Source organism: Carettochelys insculpta, chromosome 9 (genome assembly GCF_033958435.1).
Source record: "Carettochelys insculpta isolate YL-2023 chromosome 9, ASM3395843v1, whole genome shotgun sequence".
Classification (NCBI taxonomy): Eukaryota; Metazoa; Chordata; order Testudines; family Carettochelyidae; genus Carettochelys; species Carettochelys insculpta.
Window position 1 is genome coordinate 19,669,889 of NC_134145.1, and position 27,488 is coordinate 19,697,376.

Sequence of the window (27,488 nt, forward strand, 5' to 3'; positions counted from 1 at the left end):
CACACTACTCTATGTTACAGCAAGACTTCCCCTCCCCATGCCCACCCCATAAACCGCCCCCCCAGCTATGGCATACCCCCACTCCAGGTTTTGTGGGGTATTCCTCAGAAGACAGCCAGATACAGCTGTCTCTCCACAGTGCCTGCACTAAGGAGACAATTAAAGGGACGCAGGACTTTTTGAAACCCCTGACATCACCTTTTTAGACATCACGCAGGGGAGTCAATCATTCATCTTAAAAAGCTAATTAAAAATGTTTATGATTGCCCATTCATCTGCTCATCTGCAAGACAACCCAGATGGAAGCTCAACTGTAACTGTGAGGTTAGGACAAGTCTTCTTGCAAGAAAATAAAATTGAATCTAAGCACATTAACAGTATGTTTGATACACTCCTGTGAAATCAAAATGTTTACATCATCTGGGCACGGTTCTACCATCAGACTTAATCATAATAAGTAACATAAAATGTATTCCTCATAGTCTAGATTAAATTAACCATCTGTATATTTAATGTGCAGTCCATCATAAATCTATTTGAGTGACATTTTTAAAAGGCAGCATATTTAGATTGTGCAAATGCAGAGTACCAGCATGATTCCATACCAGATACCCACATTGTAGTATTTTTACTGTATGCTGCCAGTGATTGCTGAACAAAAACAAGGTGTTACTTCTTATAAGTAATCCCATGGTCATACTGCACTCTTTCCCTTAATATCCATCTTGATAGTAGCTTCAGACTGCTTGTTCAATTGCTCTTCTGTAAAAGTGATGTACGAATACACCAGGCTTCCAGCAATACTACAAAACACATTTTAGATAAAATAATGAAGTTATGCACATTAATATCAGAACTCAATGTAAATTGTTGCATAAGTAACATTCTACGTACTCTAAACACACTTTGAACTTGCATTACTTCTCTGGTTTACTAACAGAATACTTTCAGCTACAGATTATACTGCGATTGGTATAATTGCAGGAATGAAAATTCGACCAAAGTACCCATAGATCTCATTATGCCAATGCACCCAACTCTAGGACAGCAGTTGGATGGGCCTATAAAGAGTTGGTCAGCCACAGAAATGCAAATGTTTGATACCCTGCCCTAGTTTCATATAGGCTGCAAAAAGAAAAAAGGACATTAATTTGGTAAAATATGAGGAGGCTAAGCAAGCCGCTGAAGTGTCAGCCATAAACTTGATTTAGCTAGCAGATCCCTCTCTGCTCCCTTGAAATCAATCCTCTTCTTCATCTGGCCGTTCATATCTTGTTCAATCTGATTTATAACTCATCTTCTCTAACCACTAGAGATTTAGAGACTTTAATTTTATTATCACGTGCTTTGGTGTTGTGAAGTTACCACTCAGAAAACCTAGTGTGTTCTATGCGAAGCTAAAAACAGTTTCATTTCAGGTAGTTTTATTCTTGTAGTGTACCCCTTGACCTATGTCAGACCAAACAATACTGTATGCCCAAATACATTAAAAACCTTAAGCAGCTTCATTCTCTCTTACTAACTTCAGTTACAATTTTTTTAAAAAACTGTCATTTAAAAGATAGGAGAGAATGGTCCACATTTAGAGACATATTTTAGCAGCGTCACCCCTCCACCTTATTTTTTTTTAAATGAAACCATTGGCACTACTTGGAGGCTTTGAGCTGTATTTTAAAAAAAAAAACACAAACACAACCCTCTTCCCCGAAGGCTGTCTTGTAGGTAAGTCAAAAAGTAGGTCAGGATTGAATCAGCTTTTCGTTTACATGCACTGAATACCAAACAGACCCTTGATGTTCTAGTAGTGCAGCCTACAACAAGCAGTGAATGCTTACCGGGTGAGGACATATTATGGAGTGTTTTTAAAAAAGAACCAGGATGTGTGTGTGGGCACATGCATGTTTGCTTTCCAAAGTCATTAATGAAAAGGATAACTATTTAAGATCTTAGGCTCAAGGGAGGAAGGGGTTGTTTGTTCTGGGTATTTATCAGTTGAAAAGATAAGTTTCTGGATATCGAGTTTGTTCGTTTTTTTAAGTTACATTTGGTAAGTTATTTTCCCGTTTAGTCTCAACATATAACATAGGGTTTGCTGTAGCACATATGATCAATGAACCAAATAGTCTCATTCCCTATCCTCATACAGTAGCAGGATGCTTCAAAGAAAGACACGAGACCCCAGAAACGCCACAATACGTCAAGGAGGGACAACGTATTAATTAGTCCAGCTGATGATTTGCTTATGCCCGGAAATAAAGAAAATTACCGATATCCAGCTTCTTAACTCTAACAGAATAACTGAAGATTGTGATTCCATTCATATGTCTATCTTAGGCTTTAATATTGCTACTCATCACTGTAGTATTGAACATCTTCCATGCCAAAAAACCCCCTGGAATTCCCAAACATGCTTGATCAAGTCTCTGGTACTTCTTCATTCTGGTGCATATACTCTGTGTGGCAAAGACTTTAGAGCATTTTAAATTTCTCCTTTTAGTTAGTACGGGTTTGTTGGATAGAAGGGGACATTAGTGTTGTGTCATTCTTATAGTGAAAAGTCTTCAATGAAGAAGAAAGTTTTAGAGCATTTCATAAAGGTGGCCAGATTCTGGATTCACCTGACCACAATAGAAGTCTGTCCCAGAGTTGTAACATATCAATAGAGAAAGTTTTATCCCATCTGAGAGCTATCCTAGGCCACAGGCTGCATGATCTGCTATGTCCCAGAGGAATGTAGCCAACAGAAATTCAGCTCTTGGTACTGCTTTGAAAATTTAGGACCAACAGTTTAAATCAGCATTGGAAACTAACTGGGAGACAGTGGAAGGATTTGAGCATGGGCCTGATATTCTCATGAAGCTGCAAGAGTCTGATGTTATACCACCATCGCATATATTATATGGGAATCTGTTGCTAAATACAAACCTTGGCAGCTTGAAGGTGACATGGTATTATGTCAGATGACCTAAAGTTCACCTTTCTATGTGTATTTAGAGCAGCAACCAATATTTTGTGTAAAAATAAGATGTCATGAAGAAAATATGCTTGATTTAAAAAAAAGACACACTCATAGTTGTCACAGTGAATACAGATCTGTTTCTATGAAAGGTTTTATCCCCTTAGGTTTCTGCACCTTCCTCTTCCTTTACCTTACCAAAAATGATGAACAGTAAGCTGGTGACACAAAAACAAACATCCTAACTAGAAGCCATAAGCACAATCCTGCAAACAATTAGGGACATATTTAATGTTATGCACATAAAATATATCATCTGATATCAGTTGCACTATTCATACCCATGACTCTTTTCAGGATCAAGACTTCATACCTAATAACTTTGAAGTGGGTTCCTCCCAACAGAATTCAACAAAGTGCTGTTCTACTTTGGAAAGTGATACGATTTGGATGGTTCAATACTGCTTTCTGTAATTCCATAGTAAGTTTCTCAATTTACAAGTTATTTTGAAAAGCGTTACATTCAAGAAAAGTCTGCAGCTTTCTTACCTGATATTTAACCCAATAAAGTTTGTCCATGTGAAAATATAGTCTCCTCCAAAAAACATTCCAATATAGGTTATTAATATATTCTGGAAAGAAAAGAAGATTTACACATTTTGCTTAGAATTTTTGAACAGCAGTTATGAATATTCCACTGGTACAAACAGGATGCTGAAACAAAACAGAAAAGAGTCAGAAAAGAGAACAGTGTGAAAGAAACTGACATTTGCATTGGTAACTGATTGAAAATTACTGTATCAGGGCTACTAAAAACATTACAATATTCAGGCTTTACTTTTTTGTCTTACTAGGTTACTCCTTCATATTGCCCCAAACTGTAACAGGCAAAAAAAATGCTTTTCCTAGACAACGTTACAACAATGTACCTAGAGCCCTGAATTCTTCAGAAAGTTCTCTTGCGCTGCCTCTCTTCTTTCCCTGTAAGTAGGCAGATGCTGAAATGTACAACAAATGTTATCTTTCAAAAGTTATACATTTCCCAAACCAGACATACTGCTGCCAGCCCAAATTCTAGACTTAACAGTTTCAACAGCAGCTTTTTAGTTCTGATCATGTTTTTATCTCCTCCTCAAACTTCACTGATTTTGTTAAAGACTTCACTTAGCTCTCCCGTCATGTCAAAGTTCAATATTCTCAGCTTTAGCCTCAAAACCATCCCAAGTGCTTCTACAGTAGCGCTCCCAAGAGCTTTAACCCAATGCATGAGGCAAAAGATACCCCAGCATTTACCCAGCAGCCATCCACATACAGATGCTGGCAGCTATAGACTACTATTGCGAACTTGTATCAGTGAATAGAAAGGCACTCAAAGGGACATGGGAGGGCTCTTGGAGATCACTAGTCCTGAAGGGAAGTTCTGCTCTAGAGGAGACAAAAGTGTCCATATCTTTTCTCTCTTCCTTGTCTATCCTCTGACCACTTACCCATGCCAAGCATACCCATGCCAATGATGAGCTATATCCTTTTGTGGCTCACAAAGCAAGAGAATAATTAACTACTTTCAGGATCAAATCCTATCTCCTATTACAACTGTGCTAATTTAGATACAATGGGGTTGTACAGATTTAAATGACGACAGTACCCTGTCTACAGACTGTCTTACAAGTGATATGCCAGAAAGAACAAGTGAAACACAGCAATGCCCATCTATATGTGTAGATTTGCTGATTCAGCCTATATATTAGAAGATATATATGGTCCTTCTGTTCCAATTTATAATTCACTGCAATCCCAAACATAGTAATTTCATAATTTTACCTATGTAATACACAGTTCCAGTTGGTTGCTGGTTTCCCTTGTCAACCTTCCCCTGTACAGGCAGCCAAGTTAGCTGACTGCAGATACGCCGATTTTAGCTACAGAACTGCCATAGCTAGAACTGCTCAACCCTCTTAACCTTGTGTAGGCACAGGCTCAGACACCAATGACTTCAAGTCCTCAGCTCAGCCTGTTCACCTCAAATCTTCAAGTCAACAGCTCTACAAACAAACTGCAGCAGGAACAAAACAGCTGATACACTTGCTTCTGCAACCGAATAATTTTGCCTCGACTTTTAACACTGTTGACAAGAGTGTTTGCAAAATCACTGCCAATAAATTAATTGTAAATGATTGAACTGGAATACTGAAATGCTATTGTAAGTAAAATACTAACAGCTTTTCCTTCTAAGTCTCAGATTGTTTATGCTACAAGCTCCTAGAGAGGAGATAAAATAATCTTGATAATCTGAATTGCTGAAATTATATTTGAATGTTAAAAAAGACCAGCAATGATTCAAATTCAGAAAACATGGGCCTATGAAGACATATTGAAGAAAAAAATGGGTTGTTTAGTCTGGAGAAGAGAAAACTGGAACACAACAGCTTTCAAAAAAGGTTATTATTAAAAGGAGAGCGATAAATTGCTCTCCTTAATCACTGAGGACAGGAAAAATAGTAGTGGACTTAACGTGCAGCAAGGTAGACTTAAGGTAGCAAGTTTCTCCTAACGTCTATCAGGGTAGTTAACACTAGAATAAATGGCTTAGTGAGGTTGTGGAATCTCCATCACAGGATTTCAAGAACATGTTACACGATAAGCAGATTACACTGTAGTCCTGTCTCAGTGTAGGGGATTAGACTGGAAGATTCAACAAGGTCCCTTCTGGTCTAAACTTCTAAGTCCTATGCTTAATATTCATTAAATTGCCAACATCACCACCTTTCCTTAAAGTGATCTGGTACATGAAGAAACAGTGCTATTTTAAATTGGTAACTTATGAATTTTTTTAAGTAAAAAAATGTTAAACACTTACTCCAGATTCAAAGGATTTAGCTATAATTATTTAGCTCTGACCACTGGTAAATTATTTATGTGAGCAATGATGAACCAAACAGAAATCACCAACCCTGAAATGACATTCCACTACTTGAGTACAAACTGTGACAGTCGCCAATGCTCCACGACAACAGAACTCACCACTGAACTGCAAAATAATACACTTTGATCTTAATTTATGCAAGGAACAACATCCTCACTTGCCCAGACTCATTCTCAATAGTGTAACTTCTCCATAATCGGGACATACAGCCAAGATTGTGAGTGAAATATTCATTGCTTTTATGTTGTAGGGATTTTTCCCCTTTCTTAATACATTATTCATAAGTCATAAGTAAGAGTATTTTGGAGGGTCCCACAACTCCTAATAAGAACCGCAGGTGAGTAAATGGGAAGTCACATCCTTGAACTGGCATTGAGAGAGACAATCACAAAGATCTGGCTTCCTGTTCATGGTTTCTCTAGACCAGGATTTTTTAAGTAAGTTGGTGGATAAAATTACTTGGCTCTCTAACCCCTTCCACTCATATAAAAGCCTCTGAGAATATAAACATTTATACTGCTTTTGTAAGCATCATACAGGTACTGTCGTAACACAAGAAATAGAAGCTTCTTAAGCTTGACAAACGGTTAAGAGATTTATGCCATTTACCTTAATACAGCCAACTATTGTAGTTGTAAGAGCAGAATTATACTGAGTGCAAAGAATGGTTGAGTACATCAAAATAAACCTGCAGCAAAAGAAAACCAAAAAAAATTCAGTTTTTCAGAATTTGAAGGTGCACTTATTATACTAAAATGCCACCTCATTCCCCACTTTTAAATGTACACTACAGTTTCCATCACTACTTTCTCAAGGAAACCTGTATAATTCACTCTCATGTTATCTCCCAAAACAGACAGCAAGAGCATCCCCCTATCATCAGGCATACCATATGGTATGCCACTGTCCCCTGTAAGCTATGTGCTTGGCCGGCCCACCATATGAGAGTCAAATACCACCCTGCCGATTAGCAGAGTGCCCATAGCTGGCAGTGAGTGTTGCTATGGATGGTGCACAGCTGCATGTGCCTAGGTGTATATAAAAATTTATTCTGCATATGGATGGAAAAAATTAGAGGGAACACTACCATACACTATATAATAGGACCTCACGAACAGGGCCATCCTTTTGTGATCGTCGTATTTTAAATACGTGAGCACACAGACCACAAATCCTAAATATACTACAGCACAAATGCTACAGCTCATTCTGTTCTACAAGAGTAATTTATTATAAAGTTGTGTGTGTAAGTGTGACAAACTACGTTTTTTAGAGGAAATGATATCTTAGTAATGACTTCTTCACTACGCTCTTATTTAATTCTGATTACGAAGTGGGCCAGTCAAGTGGCCACTGGCGTTTGGGCAGTCAAGTCTGCATATTAGCAAAATGAGACTTGACGACACTACTAGTTTGTGTAAAAGAAAACAGCAAGACATGCCATTGCTCATAAAGACACAGCTAAATTTAAGATAAGGAATATGTTACAGGTATGCAGTCTCTCAAAAAAAAAAATCAGAGTGCATGGTTACATCTAAATTTCTATTTCACAGGGAAGCCTTTTAAGCAATAACCTCTCTCCAAACTGTTTTGTACCACCACTGAAAATGGACTTTCTGCTAATATGTACTTTATCAACACTAGAACTTCTCTATAAAGCTTATTCTTCACACAGTCAGGGCTTTTTTTTCCAGCCAGAATGCCGTGGAACGATGTTCTGGCACCTTTCTTCCCAGAGATGCCATTTTTGAAGAGCCACCCTTCCCACCTCCCGACTCTGCACATGGGCGGCTCCAGATGAGAGCTGGGCAGCTCTTGCTGCCCCAGTGCCTGCAGCCTGGTGCGGCTCCGGAGTGACCCCAGTGGCACTTATGTGGCCCCAGTGCGGCTCTAGTCGGCACGGCCCCTGAAGCGGCAGGGAGGTAACTCGCCAGCATTCACTTGAGCGGAGGGCTGGAGGTACCTGGCTCTGGGGAGGGAGGCGGGCAATCAGTTGGAGGAACAGGGCTGGGGTACTGTGGCAAATGTCCAAGGACGACAGTCACAAGTGTGATGACCCTTGGGTTATTAGCCACCACTTCTCTAAGGAGCCATTTGTGGCTCCCGCCACTGCTGCTGCCACTCTCTTCCAGCTCCCTGCCTGCCATGCTGAAAGAGGACTCAATTTAATTGGTTTGAGTTGAGTCCTGTTTTTCAGCATGGCAGGGCACTGGGAGCCGCACCTGCTGCGCTGTAAGTGGTAGAGAGGGAGCCACGCAGCAGTGCGGGAAGGCGAGTGAATCCTGGGTTTGGGGTGGGGCTAAGCTGGGGGCAGTGGTTTGCACCACGCTGGCGGATCGTTAACTTGCCAGGGGGTGGCTCGGGCCCTGGGCAGGGGGGGCAGTTAAGCTGGCAGGGGAGCCTGAGCCAGGGTGGTGGTTAAGCCAACAGGGGGTCAGCTCTGGCCCTGCCAGGGGAGACAGTTGAGCTGCCAGGGGGTAGTTAAGCTGCCGGTGGGGCAGCTCGGACCCCACTCGGGGGAAGGTGGCTCAGGCCCCAACAGGTGGTGGTTAAGCTGCCAGAGGTGCTGCTTGGGACCCAGGCAGGGGAGTTAAGCTGCCAGGGGTAGGGGTGTGGTTTGGGGCTCGAGTTCCACCACCTTTTTTCCAGGGCAAAAAAAAAGCACTGTGCAGAGTTAACATTAAATGGAAGTTATGTGCATATTGAGTACAGAGCAGGCCCTCCTATTAAGACACTTACTTAGGACCTGTTGTTGGGGATGCAGGAGAGAGACTACTGTCTGGAAGAAATACCAATAAAGTTAAAGTAAATCCTTACCCCATTACACAAGAGAGTGTATACTGGATAATGAAGAGTGTATCCGCCCAGCCTTTATATTCCATTGCCTGAAACAAAACAAATCCAATCTGAAATGTGAAAAAATTATGTTCCAAAGTGGACTTTAATCCTTTAACATTTATTGCACTTAACGTGATAGTCGGAAGTGAGCATGAAAGTTCCTAGGATCAAGGACATAAGGAGCTCATTCACCAACACTACTACAGCCTTCTGAATACAGCAGCTTAGTCTGAATCCAGATGCTAGAAATGAAAAGCTGAAAGGGACCTTGCCAGGTCACAGAGTCCAGCCGTCTGCACTGTGGCAGGACCAAGTAAATTTAGACCATCTCTTTAGACAGTGTAGTTTTAGCTGTATGATCACAAGATATTAGAGAGACAATGAGTTAGGTAATCTCTTTTACTGCACCAACTTTTGTTGATAATAGAGAAGCTGTTAAGCTTATACAGAGCTCTTCTTCAGTCAGCCCAGACCTGAAGAGGAGCTTTGTGTAAGTTCAACAGCTAGTCTCTCACTGGTCCAGTAAGAGAGATGACCTCACTCATCCTGCCTCTTTTAAACCATCCCTGAAATGTGTTTTGAAAAACCTCCAGTCATGCTGATTGAACAAATTTCTTTGAAAGTCTATTCAAGAGCTAAACTACCCATAGAGTTAGAAAGCATTTTGTAGAATCTAATTTAAAGCTCCCTAGCTGCAGATTTAGCCAAATACTTTTAATCCTATTTTCAGTGGACATGGAGAATAATTGACTGCTCCTCTTTATAGCAGATTTCAATATATCTGCAGACTTATCAGGTCCCTGAGCCCTGGTCAGCCTTTTATCAAGACTGAACATGTCTATTGTTTCCATTTTTTCACATAGGTCAGGTTTTCTAAACCTTTTATGATTTTTATTCCTCTCCTCTGGACTCTCCAATTTGTCTATATCTTTACTAAAGTGTAGTGCCCAGAATTGGACATGGTATTGCAGATGAGGCTTTAACAATGCGGACCAAAACGGAACAATTACCTCCCACGTCTTGCATATAAAATACCTGTAAATACAATCCAGGATACCATCCCTTTTTGCAGCTACTTCAAAATGTTGACTGCCAATTTGTGATGCACTATAACCTCACTTTCTTCCGCAGCTCCAACCCAGGTGTACCTTTCATTTTCCCTTCCTAAGTGAAATGCCCTGCACTTATCTTCATTTAATTTCATCTTGTTGAATTCTCCAATTTGTCAAGATTGTTAGGAATTCTAATCCAGCCCTCCAAAGTGCTTACAACCCACTTGATGTTATCTGCAAAATTACTAAGCACACCGTTGACTCCCTTCTCCAAGTCATTAGCAAAAACTGACTCATACCAGACCCAGGACTGACCACTATGAGGCTCCACTAGGTGAGGGTTTGATATAATACCCTGCTGTTTTATAACTACTCTTTCAGGATGGTCTTTCAACCTGTTGTGCACACACCCACCAGTAAATTCATCTAAGGCTCATTTCCCTACCCTGCTTTGAGAATCTCATAGGGGACTGTGCCAATAGCCTTACTAGTAGTAGTAGGCATCCTTCAGTCTGCATAGACTATGGATCGTGCCCTTTAAAGTTTCAATTGAGGACTTCATTTACAGCATCAATTGTGACTATGAAGACCCACACAAGCGTGACAGTCCTTGCTGCATCTCTTGCAGATGTAGTGGGTGTCTGGCAAATCCTTATTGTGCTTTCTGTGCGCTCGCTTCTCCTCTGCTAGCTGTCTGATCTTCATCTCGCCCTTCTGAAGGCCCTTGTGTAACCCCTGCCTCCATCTGCTGCGGTCATCTGCTAGTTCTTCCCAGTTGTCCAGCTCGATGTCTACCTCTCTGAGGTCTCTCTTGCAGACATCTTTGTAGCACAGCTGGGGGCATCCGGGAGGTCTTTTGCCAGAGGCTAGCTCACCATACAGGATGTCTTTTGGAATCCTTCCATCATTCATCCTGTTGTGCACACACCCACCAGTAAATTCATCTAAGGCTCATTTCCCTACCCTGCTTTGAGAATCTCATAGGGGACTGTGCCAATAGCCTTACTGAAATCCACATATCACATCTACAGCTTGCTCTCTTTTCATTAAGACAGGAAGAAAAGCCAAGGAACAAAATTAGGTTTGGCATAATTTGTTCTTGACAATTCCATGCCAAATCTGTGAAGCAGCCATGGTATTAGGAGATGACAGGCAAGAAGAACAAGAGTGCAACAGCTTTTCCCTCGCCTATGAGTCTACATAGGAAAAAGAGGCACGTGGTAGTTTGCAAGACCATTAGTAGCCAGCCTTGAATTCTTGCGAAGCAATTGCAACTCATGAGACAGTTTGCATTAGTCATCCACTTACAGCAGTATCCAGCATAAATAAGTGAAAATGGAGGATGCTTAATCTAGTATTTTTGGCTTTAAGACTAGGCACCACACAATACAGGATGTTCTTATGCTCTACATTTAAAGCATGGTATATACTGATCACGGCTGATCTTCTTTGTTAATTTAAATACAGGAACCAACTAGGCTTGAAGGGAGGAAGAAATCAGATCAAAGCTTTAATCTCTGCAATAACTACTCTGGAATTTTGTTTCTACACCTTGAGATTTTCAAGCATTTGCAATATACTGCAACTGAACAGTTTGACTATTTGGGGAAGGAGACTGTTTGATTTTTTTTTTTTTTTGAAAGTTATGCATTTACTTGTCAAGCACTTACAGTTTAAAGACACACTGTATAAATTATTCAGTTATGTTCAAGGTCTCAAGTAAGTGTGACTTAAATTCTGCAGCAAAATTACCTGGTGTGACAGCCTGGAAATTCTACACCAGTTTCTGATAGGTAATGCTTCTGGGCTACAGATGTTTGTACTGATGATGCCTAACTACAATGCACAAGTTTGTCAGGTGAGAACTGGTGATTTTGACAGTGCCTATTGGTTTGCCTATATTACAAATGGTACCCGTTTATTTCAAGGTGTTTAACAAAATCTGCTTAAATAAAAATAACTTTTAAAAAATCCAGGCAAAATATGTATTACAACTTTGCAGTTCAGAACACTGAATTAATTTTTTTTTATTATACAAAGCTTCATGCACCAGGAACTGCTCAACAGAATTTTGTTTTCACATAGCTTTTTAATTCTCTGTGTTCAAGTTATTTACAAAGTAGTGCACAGACTCTGAAGTCAAAAGAGCAGTTCAACTACAAGTATTCAAATCTAACACATATTGGCTACGTCTACACGTGCAGCCAACATCGAAATAGCTTATTTCGATGTTGCGACATCGAAATAGGCTATTTCGATGAATAACGTCTACACGTCCTCCAGGGCCGGCAACGTCGATGTTCAACTTCGACGTTGCTCAGCCCAACATCGAAATAGGCATAGCGAGGGAACGTCTACACTTCAAAGTAGCACACATCGAAATAGGGATGCCAGGCACAGCTGCAGACAGGGTCACAGGGCGGACTCAACAGCAAGCCGCTCCCTTAAAGGGCCCCTCCCAGACACAGTTGCACTAAACAACACAAGATACACAGAGCTGACAACTGGTTGCAGACCCTGTGCCTGCAGCATAGATCCCCAGCTGCCGCAGAAGCAGCCAGAAGCCCTGGGCTAAGGGCTGCTGCCCACAGTGACCATAGAGCCCCGCAGGGGCTGGAGAGAGAGCATCTCTCAACCCCCCAGCTGATGGCCGCCATGGAGGACCCAGCAATTTCGACGTTGCGGGACGCGGATCGTCTACACTGTCCCTACTTCGACGTTGAACGTCGAAGTAGGGCGCTATTCCTATCTCCTCATGAGGTTAGCGGCTTCGACGTCTCGCCGCCTAACGTCGAAGTTAACTTCAAAATAGTGCCCGACGCGTGTAGACGTGACGGGCGCTATTTCGAAGTTGGTGCCGCTACTTCGAAGTAGCGTGCACGTGTAGACGCAGCCATTAAGATACATTATACAACCACACACTTTAAAATGTATCAATGAATTCCGAATGTTATTTTAGAAAGTTTTTGTAAAAACTAACATTTCACTTCTTTACTGGTGACAAGCATACTTCTACTCAGTAATAACAGCTCTACAGCAGGGCTGAGGTTGGCCCAAGTCAGATGATTCAGGCTCACGGGCTAAAAACAGCTGTGTAGACATTGATGTTTCCTCTCATAGGCCCACAGAGGTCAGGCTCCAGGCCGAGCATCCACACAACCATTTTACAGCTATGAAGCCAGAATCCAATGCACTTACCTAAACCAGCCAGCCATGGGTGTTTAGCTGCAGCATAAAGATACAAATCTCCAAGAGAGGAAAAATTTACTATTCAAATACAGTTGCTAATGCTGTTATTGGGATTTGAGGTCCATCAATTTCTAAATTATTTACATTTAGAACAGGCAAACAGTTACTAATGCCCACTCACAACAGACGCTGCCAAACGGATGATCAAATCCCAGTTGTAGTACTATGAATGGCTTTGAGAATGAGTTATTTCTCTCACAGAGGTACAGTGTTTATTCCATTTTACACCTGAAGATTACAACACATACTATATGAACACACACATGCGCACTCTAAGGTTGTGTCTACACTGGCACTAATCTTTGAAATAGCCATGCTAATGGCCATTTCGAAGATTACTAATGAGGTGCTGAATTGAATATTCAGCACCTCATTAGCATTAGGACACTTCCCACAGCTCGGCACAGCTAAATGGGGGTCCTTTTCGAAAGGACCCTGCACATTTCGAAATCCCCTTATTCCGCTCAGCTGAATGAAGATTTCGAAGATGTGTGCCAGTGTAGACACAGCCTAAGCGTATTTGTCTCAGGTTACAAGTACATACATACTTTAAAAAATACCTATACTACACACAGTAATCAGGCTTGGCAGCATTACATTTTAAGTAATTTCTATGGATATTTGTTTTTTAGCTTTTTATTTATCAATTTAAATTTCAAATTTGCTTAAAATTGTGCATTAAGCATTTTTTTCTATTTACATCCATTTAAATTTTCACAGTCGTGGGAAATTATGAGGGCAGCAATTATTTAATCACAGTATGCAGTGAAACTCAAAAAGCTAAAGCTTCATAAACATTAAAACAAGAAGTGTCATCATGTCAAATTATAAAATATCTTCAATTCACACTCTAAAAACTCCCCAAGTGATATTTTTTACCAATCAAAATTTGAACCCTCATCAATGGAAATATTTTTTTCTTCTGTGTTGTAAGTGTAAACTGAAATTGACATTTACCGATAAAAATCAGATTCTTCCAAACCAAATAATCCACTGATGCCATAAAAGTCTTTGTTCCATATAGTCAGCTATTGCAAGGTAGAAAATACTGAAGACAAAATATAGTTTCATGGTTTTCTACGATAAAGTGGAAAGGTTAATAAAGCAAACTATGATGCTTTCATTTCATATCTGCACACCTCTGCAATGCCTATCTGGTGCCTGTACCATACTTGTTAATGAAAGATGCTGTGAACATTAGTTTACAAGAAAATCTCAGAAACACAGAGTTTAACTTCATATGAGAACCTTTGTTGTTATTTTTAGCTGCATTAATACCTGTGCCAACTTCAAACACGTGTACTATGCTGAACCAAGGAAAAAAAACCATAAGATTACTTAAGGAAACAGACAAAGGCCAGTTTTACACTAGTGGGGAAAAAAGTTAATTTAAGACATGCAACGCCAGATATGAGAACTGCATAGCTGGAGCTGATGTACCTTACATCGATCTAGCCACCGTCTCCACAGCAGGTGGCCAATATAAGAAACTCTTCTGCTGACCTTCCTTATTCCTTGCAAAGTGAGGAACACCAGGGTCAAAAGCAGTACCCTGATCATTTGATTTAGTCATGTTAAATCAAACCCTGGAAGACAACCACGAGTGCATCAATCTTCCAGGAAGTACAGATGTGCCCAAAGACTATTAAACAACCAACAATGGTATTAGCATAATGTTGGAAGAGTGAGAAAGAAAGGAGTGCAGGGAGCTCCAGGGAGAGGAATGTGGGAGGGATAGCTCAGTGGTTAGAGCATTGGCCTACCAAACCCAGGGTTGCGAGTTCCAACCTTCAGGGGGCTGCAGGTTTAAAAAATCTGTCAGGGAGGGTGATAAGTCCTGCTGTGAGTGCAGGAAACCAGACAAAATGACCTCCCAAAGCCCCTTCCAGCTCCAACAGATAGGTATATCTCCACATATAAATAATTCCTGGGGCTTTACTTTCTGAGACAGTAGAATATCATGCTGCAAAGTGGCAATACTCAGAGCTGCACAAGCCTCAAGTCTCCTTTGATTTAAACATTAATCACTCAGGATGCTTCTACTAAGTTAGCTTTTTTTGCTGTAGAGATTCAGAGACAGCGAATGAAACACTGAATTCATGCCACTATGGCTCTTTGAGTAATGCTGATTGCTAAGCTGGCTCCTGAACCACTGAGCCTGGACTATCACTGCCATAGCGAATGATTCAAGAGTAGGGATGTTAAAGATTTAAATCAGTAATCCTCACCCTAAATGTATGAGGCTTACTGGTTAACTGGTGGGGGCTGTTCCATCCCCTCGGGCCTGCCATGGCTGGTTAACTAATTAAATGAGATTTTACATCCCAAATCAAGAGTAAGTTGTCCAGAGCATTGCCTCATTCATTCCCAGAGCAAACAGTCCAGCAAACACAGGAACACCGCTCACTTAAAAGGGAAGATGACTACAATACACGAAGATTTAAACATTGCTAACCACCAAATAACTTCAACAGTTCTGAGGGGCTCTCCTTGGAGTGAGCAGGAACCGCACCTTTCTGCTGATCATCTTGTATGAAAACAGGCCATAAGATAGTAGGTGACAATATGTTGCTAGAGGTAACGTGATAATGAACTAAGCTTCTCAGAAAATTTAGCAGAGCATTATTAATGGGTTTGGCTGTCTGTGCTTTGAGTTCTCCTACCAGGCTGCCCAACGTTGCTTAGTTATAGTTAGCATGAGGGAAGTCTCCTGCTTTGTTTCCTTATCTACACACTGTCCCGAACTGGTTTTGTTCAGCTAGAACCCCACCATTAGTACACATCCCAATTTCTATTATGTAGCCATATGATGATAGACTTCTCCATTAATACTTTGGGAAGAATACTTTGGGAAAATGTTAAAATGTTAAATGTTAAAATGTTAAAAGCTTTTATTACATGTCTTCCTATAGCTCTGAAATCTTTTCATCTGATAGTGAATCCTCCACAAAAATCCAGTTTTTGATCATATTTACATAACAGATAACTACTCTGCCCCTGTGGCTATACTTACGGTCATCTCTTTCATATCCAGCATTCTATTATCTCAAACTCTTACATAACTGGCATTTTAACCGTAAGTAAATTTTAGTTACATTTTCCATAAGTACAGTATAGTGAACATAAATACAGCAAATCCAGTATAAATTTACAATGTACAATATTACTGTTGTTGGTAAATAGAGTACTCTGCATACATTTTTGTTTATTTCTTAGTATCTAATTTTGTTTTTTTTTTTAGTTTTATGCATTGCTAGGTATACCCCTCTATCATCCAGAATAATTGAATATCCAGCAACCTCTTGATCCTAGGGCTGCTCGATACTGAAGAGGTCACTGTATTGCTTTTTAATACATTTCTGGATTAGCAGAGAATGCAAAAAAATGGAGTAAAATGATATGCTTTCGAAAAAGCTTTGAAATAAATACATGCATTTATTAAATAAAGTTTCACAACCCTGCGAAGGTTGAGTTTCCTGGAACTAAACTTAAACAGAACAAGTCTTTGTTTACCTTCACTGCCAAGGTCTTTTTCAGAGAGCAAAAGAAAGTTTATTCAAAACATTGGGAAGAGGAGGTTTTCTACAAATACTGTGAATACAAAGACTCTACAGAGCAGCACAAAGCTGGCATTTAACTCCATGTTTGTTGGCTCCAATTTATAAACGAGTACATTTTCCTCAAACACGTTCCAGCTGATTTGCCTTTGGCTATCTCAAAGAGGGAGTGGGGTGAGGAGGACAGACGGACAGACACTGTGAAATATTTTGTCTGTTCACACTCAGTTCTTCTCACAACTAATCAGATACTCAAGATCTAATCTAGGACATTCCCAGCATTATGATTGTTAGTTAAATTAAACTTCTCATTGAACAGAAAGATATTCCAACTAGTAGATATAGCTTTAGATCACAAAACTTCCCTATTTAAATATCTATGCAGAATCACAGACACCCCAAAATAGTTAATAGTAAGTGTACATGGACTGTGACTTTAATAAAGGAACAATGCTAGTAAATGCCTTCTATGATCGTATGTTTTCTCTACTGGTATGTAACAGATTTACTCATCTGACTTTCACATTAATTGGCTTTACCCATATAAATGCCTTCAGAGTTTGAATAATAAAAGGACATTCCACCCCCCCCCTTCCCTCACTCCCCAAATATATAGCTGTTACACCATTTCATGTTTTAGTATAAGCTACCAATGGGTGAAAGTCTCAAGTGGAACCTCAATACTATTCTCAGTGCTTGCATGTAAGTAAGTTCTAAATTTGCACACAGATGTTAACCACATTGCTCTGCAGACACACAAGCAGATAACGTAATATACTGGTAACAGTTGACATTAGCAAGTAAGATTTACACTGTTCAAAATCCACTCTATATAAACCAACTATCTCTACATGTCAAAAGAAAAAAGGCTAAGACGACTGCAGTGTTTTACCTTTCTAGTATAAGCTGATCAGCAATAAATCTTCTGTGACAGTCATCACTTCTTCCTAGTATTTGGTTTTAATTATTCTATTCCTTTTTCAAAGAAAGGAATTGCTTAGTTCCCATAAGGACGAGCATAAAGCCATTCCAGGGATTTAGTCAGAAATAAGGTCACTTATATCAACAGTAACTAATTCTCTGCAATCCTTATACTTAATTTTATGGGGAACCTCTGGTGTTTCTTCTGCCCTCCCTCCATAAATGATCCCTTGCATCCAAATTCACTATATGGCACATATGATTTAGTATTAAGCAGGGGGCAAACTATATAGTATAATTTTTCATTTACATATTAATGACAAATTTTGTTAAAAAAGTTGATAAGTTTCAGGAAAAAGTCATTCTGCATTCACTTCTGAGTTATGATGAATAACAAAAATAAACCATTTTCCAAGTAATATAGAAGCACATATTTGACAGAAAATGTTTACTGTGCAATTATAGATTTTCAGTTTGGTACCAGAGTCCTACCTTTTGCGCATCTCCTGTGAAACAGGCAATAGCCAAGGTGGGAAGAATCATAAACAGTGCATTGTAATAAAGCAGACCATACTTTCCCAGCTCCTAGGAACAGGAAATAGTTGCGTATTTAGATTGGCTCCAGCAAACAGGGACATAAAACCTTATATACAAACTATAAAAAAACCCAGGTCTCATCAGCGAAACGAATGTAGTATTCCTTCATAGCTACAAGCAAAACACAGATATTTAAATATTATGAAACAGACCCATCTTGCATGTGACATTTTAGAAGTGGGCAAATTCAGTGCCTGGATGTTTTTCAGAGACCGATAAAGGCACTGCTGAACTATCAGGCACCACCAAAATTCAGGTCTTAAGAATTCAGGCACAGCTGCAGGGCCACAGGCTTCATTTCAGGTAAAGAAAGCCATTTGGTTTGCAATTCACTAAACAGGTAACAAAGGAGACAGAGTTCAGATGTTGTCCAGAACATGAGCAGTGACTGGGCAGCCTCTATGTAAATTACCTCTCTGGGTCCCACAAATCAACCACTGATGTAAGCACAGCCAAACTGTGGTGGACTTGAAGAGGAGGTTTCTGGAGCTCAAAAACTGTCTCCTTGCTCCAACAAAAGCCGGTACTATAAAATATACTATCTCACCTGTTTGTTTGTCTTAGACACCTGAAAGCAGCAATTATTACTGAGCCCTCATTCTGATGGGGTTTTCTGCATCGCTATAGTTTGGCCCTGTTTACACCAGCAGCCAAAATATTCAATAATTTTCTGAGAGGAGGCAAAGGACATTGTTGGGGACATTGAGCTTTGACATGAGGGATTTCAAACCCAGACCAATTTCTAATACAGACAGAAAGAGGAGTACCTCCAGCAGGCCTCATGAAGCACCATTTATCAAACTTGTAAAGCTCTCCCTTGTGGTTTGTTCATTAGGCAATACTTTCACCTAGTTTGACTTCCATTCAGATGGCTTGGAAACCTGGTTAACAGTTACCATTAATCAAATGAAAAAGTGTCTTCCTGATCAAACCCTGCATTGTGGGATACAGATATACCTACGGTATTCCTAGCTCAAAAGTTTGCACAATATTTTGTGCAGAGTAGATTAAAATTATTATTTTTTAAAAAGTCCAATTTTTAAATCAAATGACATTGTGTCACAAACATGCCACACGTACACTTAAAGTCTCATAAAAAATGAAATTATGGCTCTAGTCTGTCCAGCCTAACTACTACAGATTGAACCTCTCTAGTCCAGCACTGGCTGCGGTCCAGCATGATTTTAGTTAGCCTGATGTCCATTCATCATGGGTGTGTCCAAGTTTCCCATGTCACACAAAGTTTGTTTCCAGCCACCAGTCCTGCCTCTCAGTGTTCTCTGCTGTTATTTAGCTGTAATTTACCCCTAAATGTCTTCTAAAAGCCTAGTATGCTGTGGAAGTGCTAATAATGCTGCTAGACAATATTGACTTCTGTGGTCCAGCACCAGTCAGGTCCCAGGAAAATTCTCTGGTTCAGCGTTGGACAGGTCCTAAGAGTGCCAGACTAGAGAGGTGAAACCTGTAGCTTTTGCTTCTTGCAAGTTCCTGTTTTCTACTTCTGTTTCTCTGCAAACTAAAAGGTAACATTTTTCCTCTGTACCTAGCAGAATGAAGGTTTGTCCACCTCCTCCTAGTTAAAAATTACCTTTAGCCCTCACACTGTATGCTATGCACATGTCATAAGATCATCCTTGCACTTTCAGTGTAGCCAAGTAATCAGTTTCTCTTTTTCAGAAGTTGAACTCAGAAATACTGGTGAGACCCTAGGTAAATACAGCACGTTATGTTCAATCACTGTAAGGAGAGGAACAGGAACTCTCAATTACCCCAAAGTGAACTAAAGAGTATCCCTCTGCTCCAGTGTTTAAAAATACACAATTGCCACAATAAGGGCAGCAGTTCATTGCCAGGTTTTTCTGCAGCAAAAAATAGGCTGAAGTATCAGCTCTCCCCGACTTTGAAAGCAGAGGGAGGAAGTGGTCAGACCACTGTCAATTGAAGAACCAGGTATTTAAGTTTTTAATAAGACCCTGACTTTGTAGCTAAATAACCAAAATCTATTACTTCACCCAGACACAAATACATACAGCTCCAAATAAAATGAACTAGTTATGCTTGCAGTTTGACATAAGTGAATCTACAGCTTACTTGAAAATACATGCAACTAAGTTTATCTGTAAATACAAGTGTCAAGTTAAAATCCAGAAGAATATTGCTCGGGACAAACATAAGAACAAAAAGTATAGAAGTTCTGTTAAACCATAGTGACAATATGGGATGAATTTAGCAACTAAGCACAATGCTTGAGGAAATGAACAGCTCATCAAAAGACCATATTACCAACTGCAGTATATGCTCACATTTGCAGTCTTTAACAGTTAACTTGTTATTCATTTAGTGACAATGTGCAGATTTTTATATGTGGCAGTGCTGTATATTTGCCATTGTGTTGCAAAGAAACAGCTTTCCTAAAGAAGGAATGGAAGTCAGCTTACCTTTGAATCCAGTTTCTGTTTTACATATGCACCATTTGCAGCCGTCAAGACATCATTAATCAGGATAAAAATATATCCTTCTAGATCAAATGCCAAGTCAGCACTGGAGGGGGAAATTAAGATTTTAAAATTGCTCAGAGTGTAACATTTATGAAAGTCCTCTGTGTTATATTTCATCTGACAAGTTTCATGTAGAAAAGCCGTCCCATCTGGCAGGCTAGCCTCTGCAGTTGAGATACTGAGCTAAGACTCAATATAATAAATGCTGTACTTAGCACTACTAATTGTACAAACAAATGTCCCAATCCCACAAATGTCACAAATACTTATAAATGCTTAAGTTTACTATCCTGAGCAGACCCTTTAAGATAAGTGGAATTACTCCCAATAACACAGTCCAGCACAGGCATAGAAGTGTTTGAGGATAGGGTCTTTAATCTGGGAGCATTCTCCTCCAGTTCTGGATGACTTTTTTAAAAATGAAAACCACAATTATGCCATTAACTAGCTGTCTAGTTTTCTCACAGGTCATCAGATGAGTTTTTCCCCCCCACTCACCTTGCCCTGACAATGAAATTCAGTATTTCCATTAATTTCACAACTGCCATGTAAAAGGATCATCAAATATTTTAAAATTAAGCTTTGACATGATGACTTAAGCCTTGTTCGCATTAGAAAATTGTACTGCTTTCACTTACATTGATATACAGGTGCTTGTTCCAATATATTTTATTCACTCTCTAGTAGGTAAATAAGTTATACTGATAAAAGGGACCTTAACATCAATATAACTGCTTCCACACTAGCACTTTTAGGCTGTGTCTACAGTAGCTGCCAACTTCAAAGGGAGCATAGTAAGCAGCGTGTCAGGAGATTACTAATGAAGTGTTGCGGTGCATCTGCAGCACTTCATTAAGCTAATTCTCCCCCACAGCAACTTCGAAGCGGCAAACTACCTGCGCGTATTTCAAAGTGCTTGGCTATTTTGAAGTCCCTTTACTCCTCAAAATTTTGGAAGTTTCAAAACTTTCAAAGTGCCTGGGCACTTCAAAGTACCAGTGGGTTAGCCACGGTTACACACAAGCCAGAACTTCGAAGTTTGCCGCTTTGAAGTTGCCACGGGGGAGAATTAGCTCAATGAAGTGCTGCAGATGCACCACACCACTTCACTAGTAATCTCCCAACACCCCTCTTACCATGCTCCCTTCGAAGTTGGGAGCTAGTGTGGACACAGCCTCACAGGCATAGTTATATGTAAAAGTAACAGTAACACCACTAACCAAATTTGCAGAACTTCACATGCAGATCAGGCCACAGTCCCCATTCTACTATCTATCTACATGACAGTTTTACTACAGCAGACACTCGATTTACGTGATGGTTGGGCTCCCACGCAACCTCACATACCCCGAATTTCATGTAAGTCAGGGGCAGCTTTTTCCCCCAGCAAAACACCCATGGCCGCCGCTTCCCCAGGGCTGGGGAGGAGGTGGGGGAAAACCAGCTCCCCAGGGCTTGGTGCAGCCAGGAGGAGCCACCCCTCCCCCCCATATCGCCCTGTCCCATATTTGAGACAGAGAGATATAGTCACCCTAACCATGGGAGGAGGATAGGGGGAGTTAAGCCTGGGGTGGGTTAGAGCTGCAGTGCGGGGTGGAGTTGAGCCGGAGCTGCACACAGATGGGGAGGGAGACAGCTAAACTGGGGGGAAGACTGAGCCAGAGCCATGCATGGGGGTGGTGACTTGGAGCCCTGCTTGGGTGGTGAGCTGGCCCACCAGAGGCGGGGCCGGGAATTTGTGGTGATGGTGTTGAACTGGGGCCGCATGCAGGGAATTGGAATGGGGCAGAGTTTGAACTGGAGCCACGTATGGGGGTGGTGAGCTGGGGTTGAGCGTATTGAACGGGGGCCACGCGGCACCAGAGGGCTGACCCAGGGTGGGGGAGAGTGGGATTTTGAGTTGTGCTTAACTAGCATTAACCATCTCAGACAGAGAAAAAAATGGAAGCTGAACAAGGAAAAATTATCTTTTTAGTTTAGAATTTTCTAATTGATCTACTCATTGCAAAGCATGCACACAAGATTTTACCATTTAAGCGCTACCTTTAAATAATTAGAATTCATGAACTTTAATAAACTTTTAAACTAAACCACCACCCTCTGTACAAGCCATTTCAAAGACTGAGGCCGTGTCTACACTAGCACAAATCTTGCCATTTCAAAGATTACTAATGAGGCACAGAACAAACATTTCAGCACCTCGTTAGCATGCCGCCAGCCGCAGCTCTTCAAAATTGCCACATTTCGCTCCCACATAGCTCATCCAGACTGGGGCCCTTTTTGAAAGGACCCCAGGAACTTCAAAATCTTCAATTTCAAAGAGCCGCAGCCAGAGGCATGCTAATGAGGTGCTGAATATGCATTTAAGTGCCTCATTAGTAATCTTTGAAATGGCCATTTCGAAGATCTGTTTCAGTGTAGACGTAGCCAAACTGCCATAATACAAAATATAAACAGCTAGGTAATACGAAGTGGACAGGACAAATGATGGAAGTCTTACCTAGCAGCTACAAATGCACCAATTATCATTGCAAACACTGTCATTTGAATGCCCCAAGAAAATTTCTTCCTGAAAAAAAGAAAATAACTTTACTATCACTCATAAGCACAGTTCAATTTTGACATCACAGTACCATGTCTAGTATTACGGGAAGACCATTTGCTCTGGATGGGGTGTAACATGTTAGTAAGTGCTGTCTAAGCCAAGTAATTGTTGAAGGTTTCAGCTTGGTGTTACAGAACTAGACTCAATACTAGAGAACTCGAACACCCATCTGTAAGATATTATCACTGTGGGCCACAGAAGTTCCCTAATGCTGCGGTGACTGTCCACTAACACAAACTAGCCTGAGAACAGGCAACATTCCAGGGGGATGAAAGACATCAGTAATACACTCAGGCTATGGTTACATACAGTGCTCTGTTGACAGAATTCAGTGTTGGAAGACATTTCCCAACAACACTTCTGTCGACAGAGTGCGGGGACACACACACCCACCCACCCACCACCCCCCTGGAGCACAGTGTACAGGACTGCCTGTTCTCCTGGAGGCAGAACACTGCTGGCAAAAGTGCTGAGTTTTGCTGACAAATTGTCGCTACTGTAACTGTAGCCAGAGTGAGTGACTCTTGTAAGAGGTGGTGTGAGTCACTTTGGAATAGCCTCCCTCTTAGAGAATTACAAAGTAGGAGAAATGACAAACCGATCTATACACAAGGAACTAATGATTCTGCCTACAGCCAAGTGAAGGTTGCTAGAATCCAACTATATCAAGATAATTAAGGCAGAAACTTGACCTCATGTCAAACAGCCATAATACAATGCACCCTCACTATAGGAATCATCTCTGTTAACCATCTGGCAGATGAATGCAAGCCACATATGGAATCTGCCTAGTGACAAATGTGACATAGATGTAGTGTTGAAAGTGCCTTATGAATCAAAGAACCTTAACATTTCCTCCCTTAGCTTTGTAATTAAATATATAAACACTGCATTAGATGCTTGTCTTTCCATGATAAAAACATGAGGGTGAAGGACCCACTCACCATAAGACAAGACAGAAAAAGAAATACTGCAAGCACATCCACAGACTTAGTTATATGAATCTAAGGTTAACTGGTAGCTTTGGAAACAACTCACTTGAGTAAAATTCCTTCAGCAAACATTGTAAACAGAATAGAAAACCTTCTCAGGACTGTGAACATTGGTAAGCTGCAACAGAAAAAAAATAAAGATAAGCGTGAAAAAACTACCAAGTTCACAGATGCTTTACACCCCAAACTCCTTCCCACAGTAATACGTTGAATCATTGCCAAGTTATTTTATAGGAACTAAGGCAGAGATTACTATCTGAGCTGTACAAAACTACCACAACAGTAAGGATTGATGATTCCAGGAGGGATGGCACTGAATTTGATAGCCAATAAGTACTACAGGTTGAACCTCTCTATTATGGAACACTCTCATATGGCACCATCCGTAATCCACAATTATTTTAGTTAGCCGGACCACCACTTATCATGGGTGTGGCCAAGTTTTGTGTGGTTCTATAAAGTTTGCTTACAGCCACAGTCCTGGCTCTCAGTGTTCTGTGCTATTATTTAGCTGTAATTTACTCCTAAACCTCTTCTAAGAGCCCAGTAAGCAGCGAAATGTTGATAATGCTGCAAGACATTATTGACTTTCCACAGTATGGTGAATTCTCTCCTTCAGCACTGGTCAGGTATGGAGGCTTTCAGACTAGAAAGGTTCAACGTCTCACACAGGAAGTCTCCATCTCCTACAAGCTGAATATACTAACATTTCTTCCAGAAGTTAACAATATAATAGGGTTGCAACATTCATGAGGGTTCAGTGTTAAGAACCCTCATGAATGTTAATTTTCAGGAATGGGGGCACCGTCGGAGCTTAAGTTCGTGAATGTGGGAACCCTGCTGTAATTTGATTTTGGAGAGCTATTTTCAAGCTCAAATCTATGAAATCCAGAGTAACAAATGAATGTTGATTATATTCATTGCCGAATGTATCTATTTATCTTAAGGCTTCACACAGTTCAATAAAAAAAATGTTTTTCATGAACAGATGGGTAGCTGGTTTTGGGGTCCCCCCCCTTCCACTTTCCCTGAAAATAATGTATTTTCAAATCAGCAAAGTCATACTGGTTCCTCCCTCCTCTTCCCTCCCTCAGCCCTTTGCTTCAGCAGATTCAAAGGCCAGCATCTCTTAGCACAGTCTTTCCCCACTCCTTTCTCTCTCTCCCCCCAGATGCTAGTTAAGAGTAAGAAAAGAGACTCCTCCAAGATCATAGGAATAAGAATCAATGGGCACATTGACATCAGTAAATGCCAATCAGTAAAATGCCATCTTGTGATTAATGGCCCTTTTAAAAATCTTTCACATTCCAAGGCCAGAAAGGGACACCTTGATTACTCGTCAAATAATAGTTTTAATCCTCATTCCACTACACGGCCACAAATCAAGTTCACGGCGATAAAAAAAAAGATTAGTTTTCTCCTTTATATAAAATCATAATACATTATAACCTCACTAAGTGATAAAAGTTATCCATACTTCAGTTTCTTTGTGCTGAACAATCCTGTGATTTGGTTCCCAAAATATAGAAGAGGTAGTGGAAACGTCTAGAAAATTACAAGAGGGACAAGACTCAATACAAATTAAAGACGGGTAAAAAAAAAAAAAAACTCCTCATTCATATAGGTATATGCGTACATATCCAGAATTCTTCCATTCTGAAACAGTCAGTTCTCTCACATACATTCAGACTCATAATATTATAATGCACTGACTCTAACAATAACAACAGATTACAAATAGAGAACCATCACGCTATGGTGACAAGCAAAACATTTGTGCAGCCTATTTTAAAACCTAAGTTACAACACGCTTCTGAAAAACGCATTAGGTTAAGTAATATTTTATGAAACATCAACAGACCATTTCTGGTTGCGTATAGATAGTGACTTCAAAACTAAAGGGAGCATAAACTGAGAAAAGAGACATACACGAAAATACAAAAATAAATACAGTACAACTGCTTTACATTATTTCTTTCAACTCTAGCTAACAGATGGTTACTGAACTTTTTAAAGAAGATGTACATTTTAAGGTTTCTAGACCTTACAAGGATGGTAAGAACTGTGTTTTAACTAATGTAGTTTAAATTAGTACCTTTCGAGGTATATGTCTGTCAAAGTCTGGAAACTTCACCACCCTGAGTGCCTTTCCCACCCAAAGCACAATCACCGTGGCCAGCATCTGTAAGAGAAGCACAAAACTCTCACTGTTCCACCCACAGACCCCTCCTGTACACTACTAGAAACATGAACTATTCGGGAATCTGACTAACCTGGCCCAGTCCAACACATAAGGAGGAGGGAAATCTAGAGAAAAAATAAATACAAAAGTCAGTAAATTACACATCATGCGTTCAAACACATTTGAGATAGAGAGAGAAACGTCACATATAAATATAATCTACCTCGCTCCCCTTCAATATTTGCCCTGAAGCATTTCCAGCCCAAAGTTTAAAAAGGTGGCTATCAGGGCATACAACACGCATGAACCAACAACTTTGGGATGCTAACCATTTGTTTGCCTATGGTCCACAGTCTAACTTACCCTGAAGACCTCCTTTCGGGAAGCAAACCTGCACCCAAGCCTGCTCCACACCAGTGAAACCCCACTGTAGTTAGCACTTACTCAGCCAGCTCATCCACTGTCAGCGTGGAGCAGTCAGCAGCAGCCACACAAGCGCCAAATAAAAGTCAGGGCGTGCACCTGAGCTGGGGCACAGGGGCTCACAACTGGAGGCCCAAACCCACCCAACCACAATCTTCAGTCAACAGGGGGCGCCCCAGCCCGCCGGGTTCCTATGCCCCAATGCCACCCTCGGAGCATCCCCTAAGAACCAGCCACAGCTGAGCATCCCCTGGTGGCCCCGGCGCCGGCGGGCAGCATTGCTGGGGAAGGGGGGACCAGCGGGGCCGGCAGGGGGCACGTGGGGACACGCTGTAGTCATTACAATGCAGGCGGGAGAGGAAGGGCGGGAGAGAGGCAGCGCTCCGAGCAGTCAGCTCCGGCCCCGGGCCCCACCGCACGAGTTAATGTACAGCCCGCCCGGGCCGCCTCCCCCCCGCAGCACCGACCTCTGCCCGGCCCGGCTCGGCTCACCCGTAGCTGGTGAGGACGCTCTTGTTCACCACCACGATGAGGAAGGAGCTGAGCCCGTAGAGCGCCGCCGCCAGCAGCTTGAGGCAGACGCTGAGGCTCGGGGCCGCCATGCCCGGCTCCTCATCTCCGCCGGCGGGGGCTGCCGCTGCCGCTGCCGCTGCCTGCGCCTCGGCTGCCTGGCGTCTGCGCGCGGCGGCCGACAT

General features: G+C 41.1%; 1 protein-coding gene across 1 annotated transcript; it reads right to left on the bottom strand.

Moving 5' to 3' along the window:
* On the bottom strand, positions 1-27,488 carry SLC35D1 (solute carrier family 35 member D1). Its single transcript, XM_075002779.1, has 12 exons — positions 27,286-27,488; positions 26,462-26,495; positions 26,284-26,370; positions 25,666-25,733; positions 24,235-24,306; positions 23,092-23,160; positions 20,532-20,634; positions 17,989-18,081; positions 8,697-8,764; positions 6,489-6,567; positions 3,506-3,588; positions 1-803 (listed from the first exon to the last, which is right to left on the bottom strand). The coding sequence occupies exons 1-12, from the start codon at positions 27,486-27,488 to the stop codon at positions 695-697; spliced, it is 1,068 nt and encodes a 355-aa protein (XP_074858880.1). The 3' UTR covers positions 1-694.

Excerpts from the sequence above, each read along its gene's own strand:
- SLC35D1 (XM_075002779.1), bottom strand. The coding sequence starts at position 27,488 with ATGTCGGCCGCCGCGCGCAGACGCCAGGCAGCCGAGGCGCAGGCAGCG. Across the intron at positions 24,307-25,665 it reads TTCAGCACAAAGAAACTGAA|CTTACCAATGTTCACAGTCC; the intron begins GTATGGATAACT and ends TTTCTGTTGCAG. Across the intron at positions 8,765-17,988 it reads TCACAGGAGATGCGCAAAAG|GCAATGGAATATAAAGGCTG; the intron begins GTAGGACTCTGG and ends GTTTTGTTTCAG.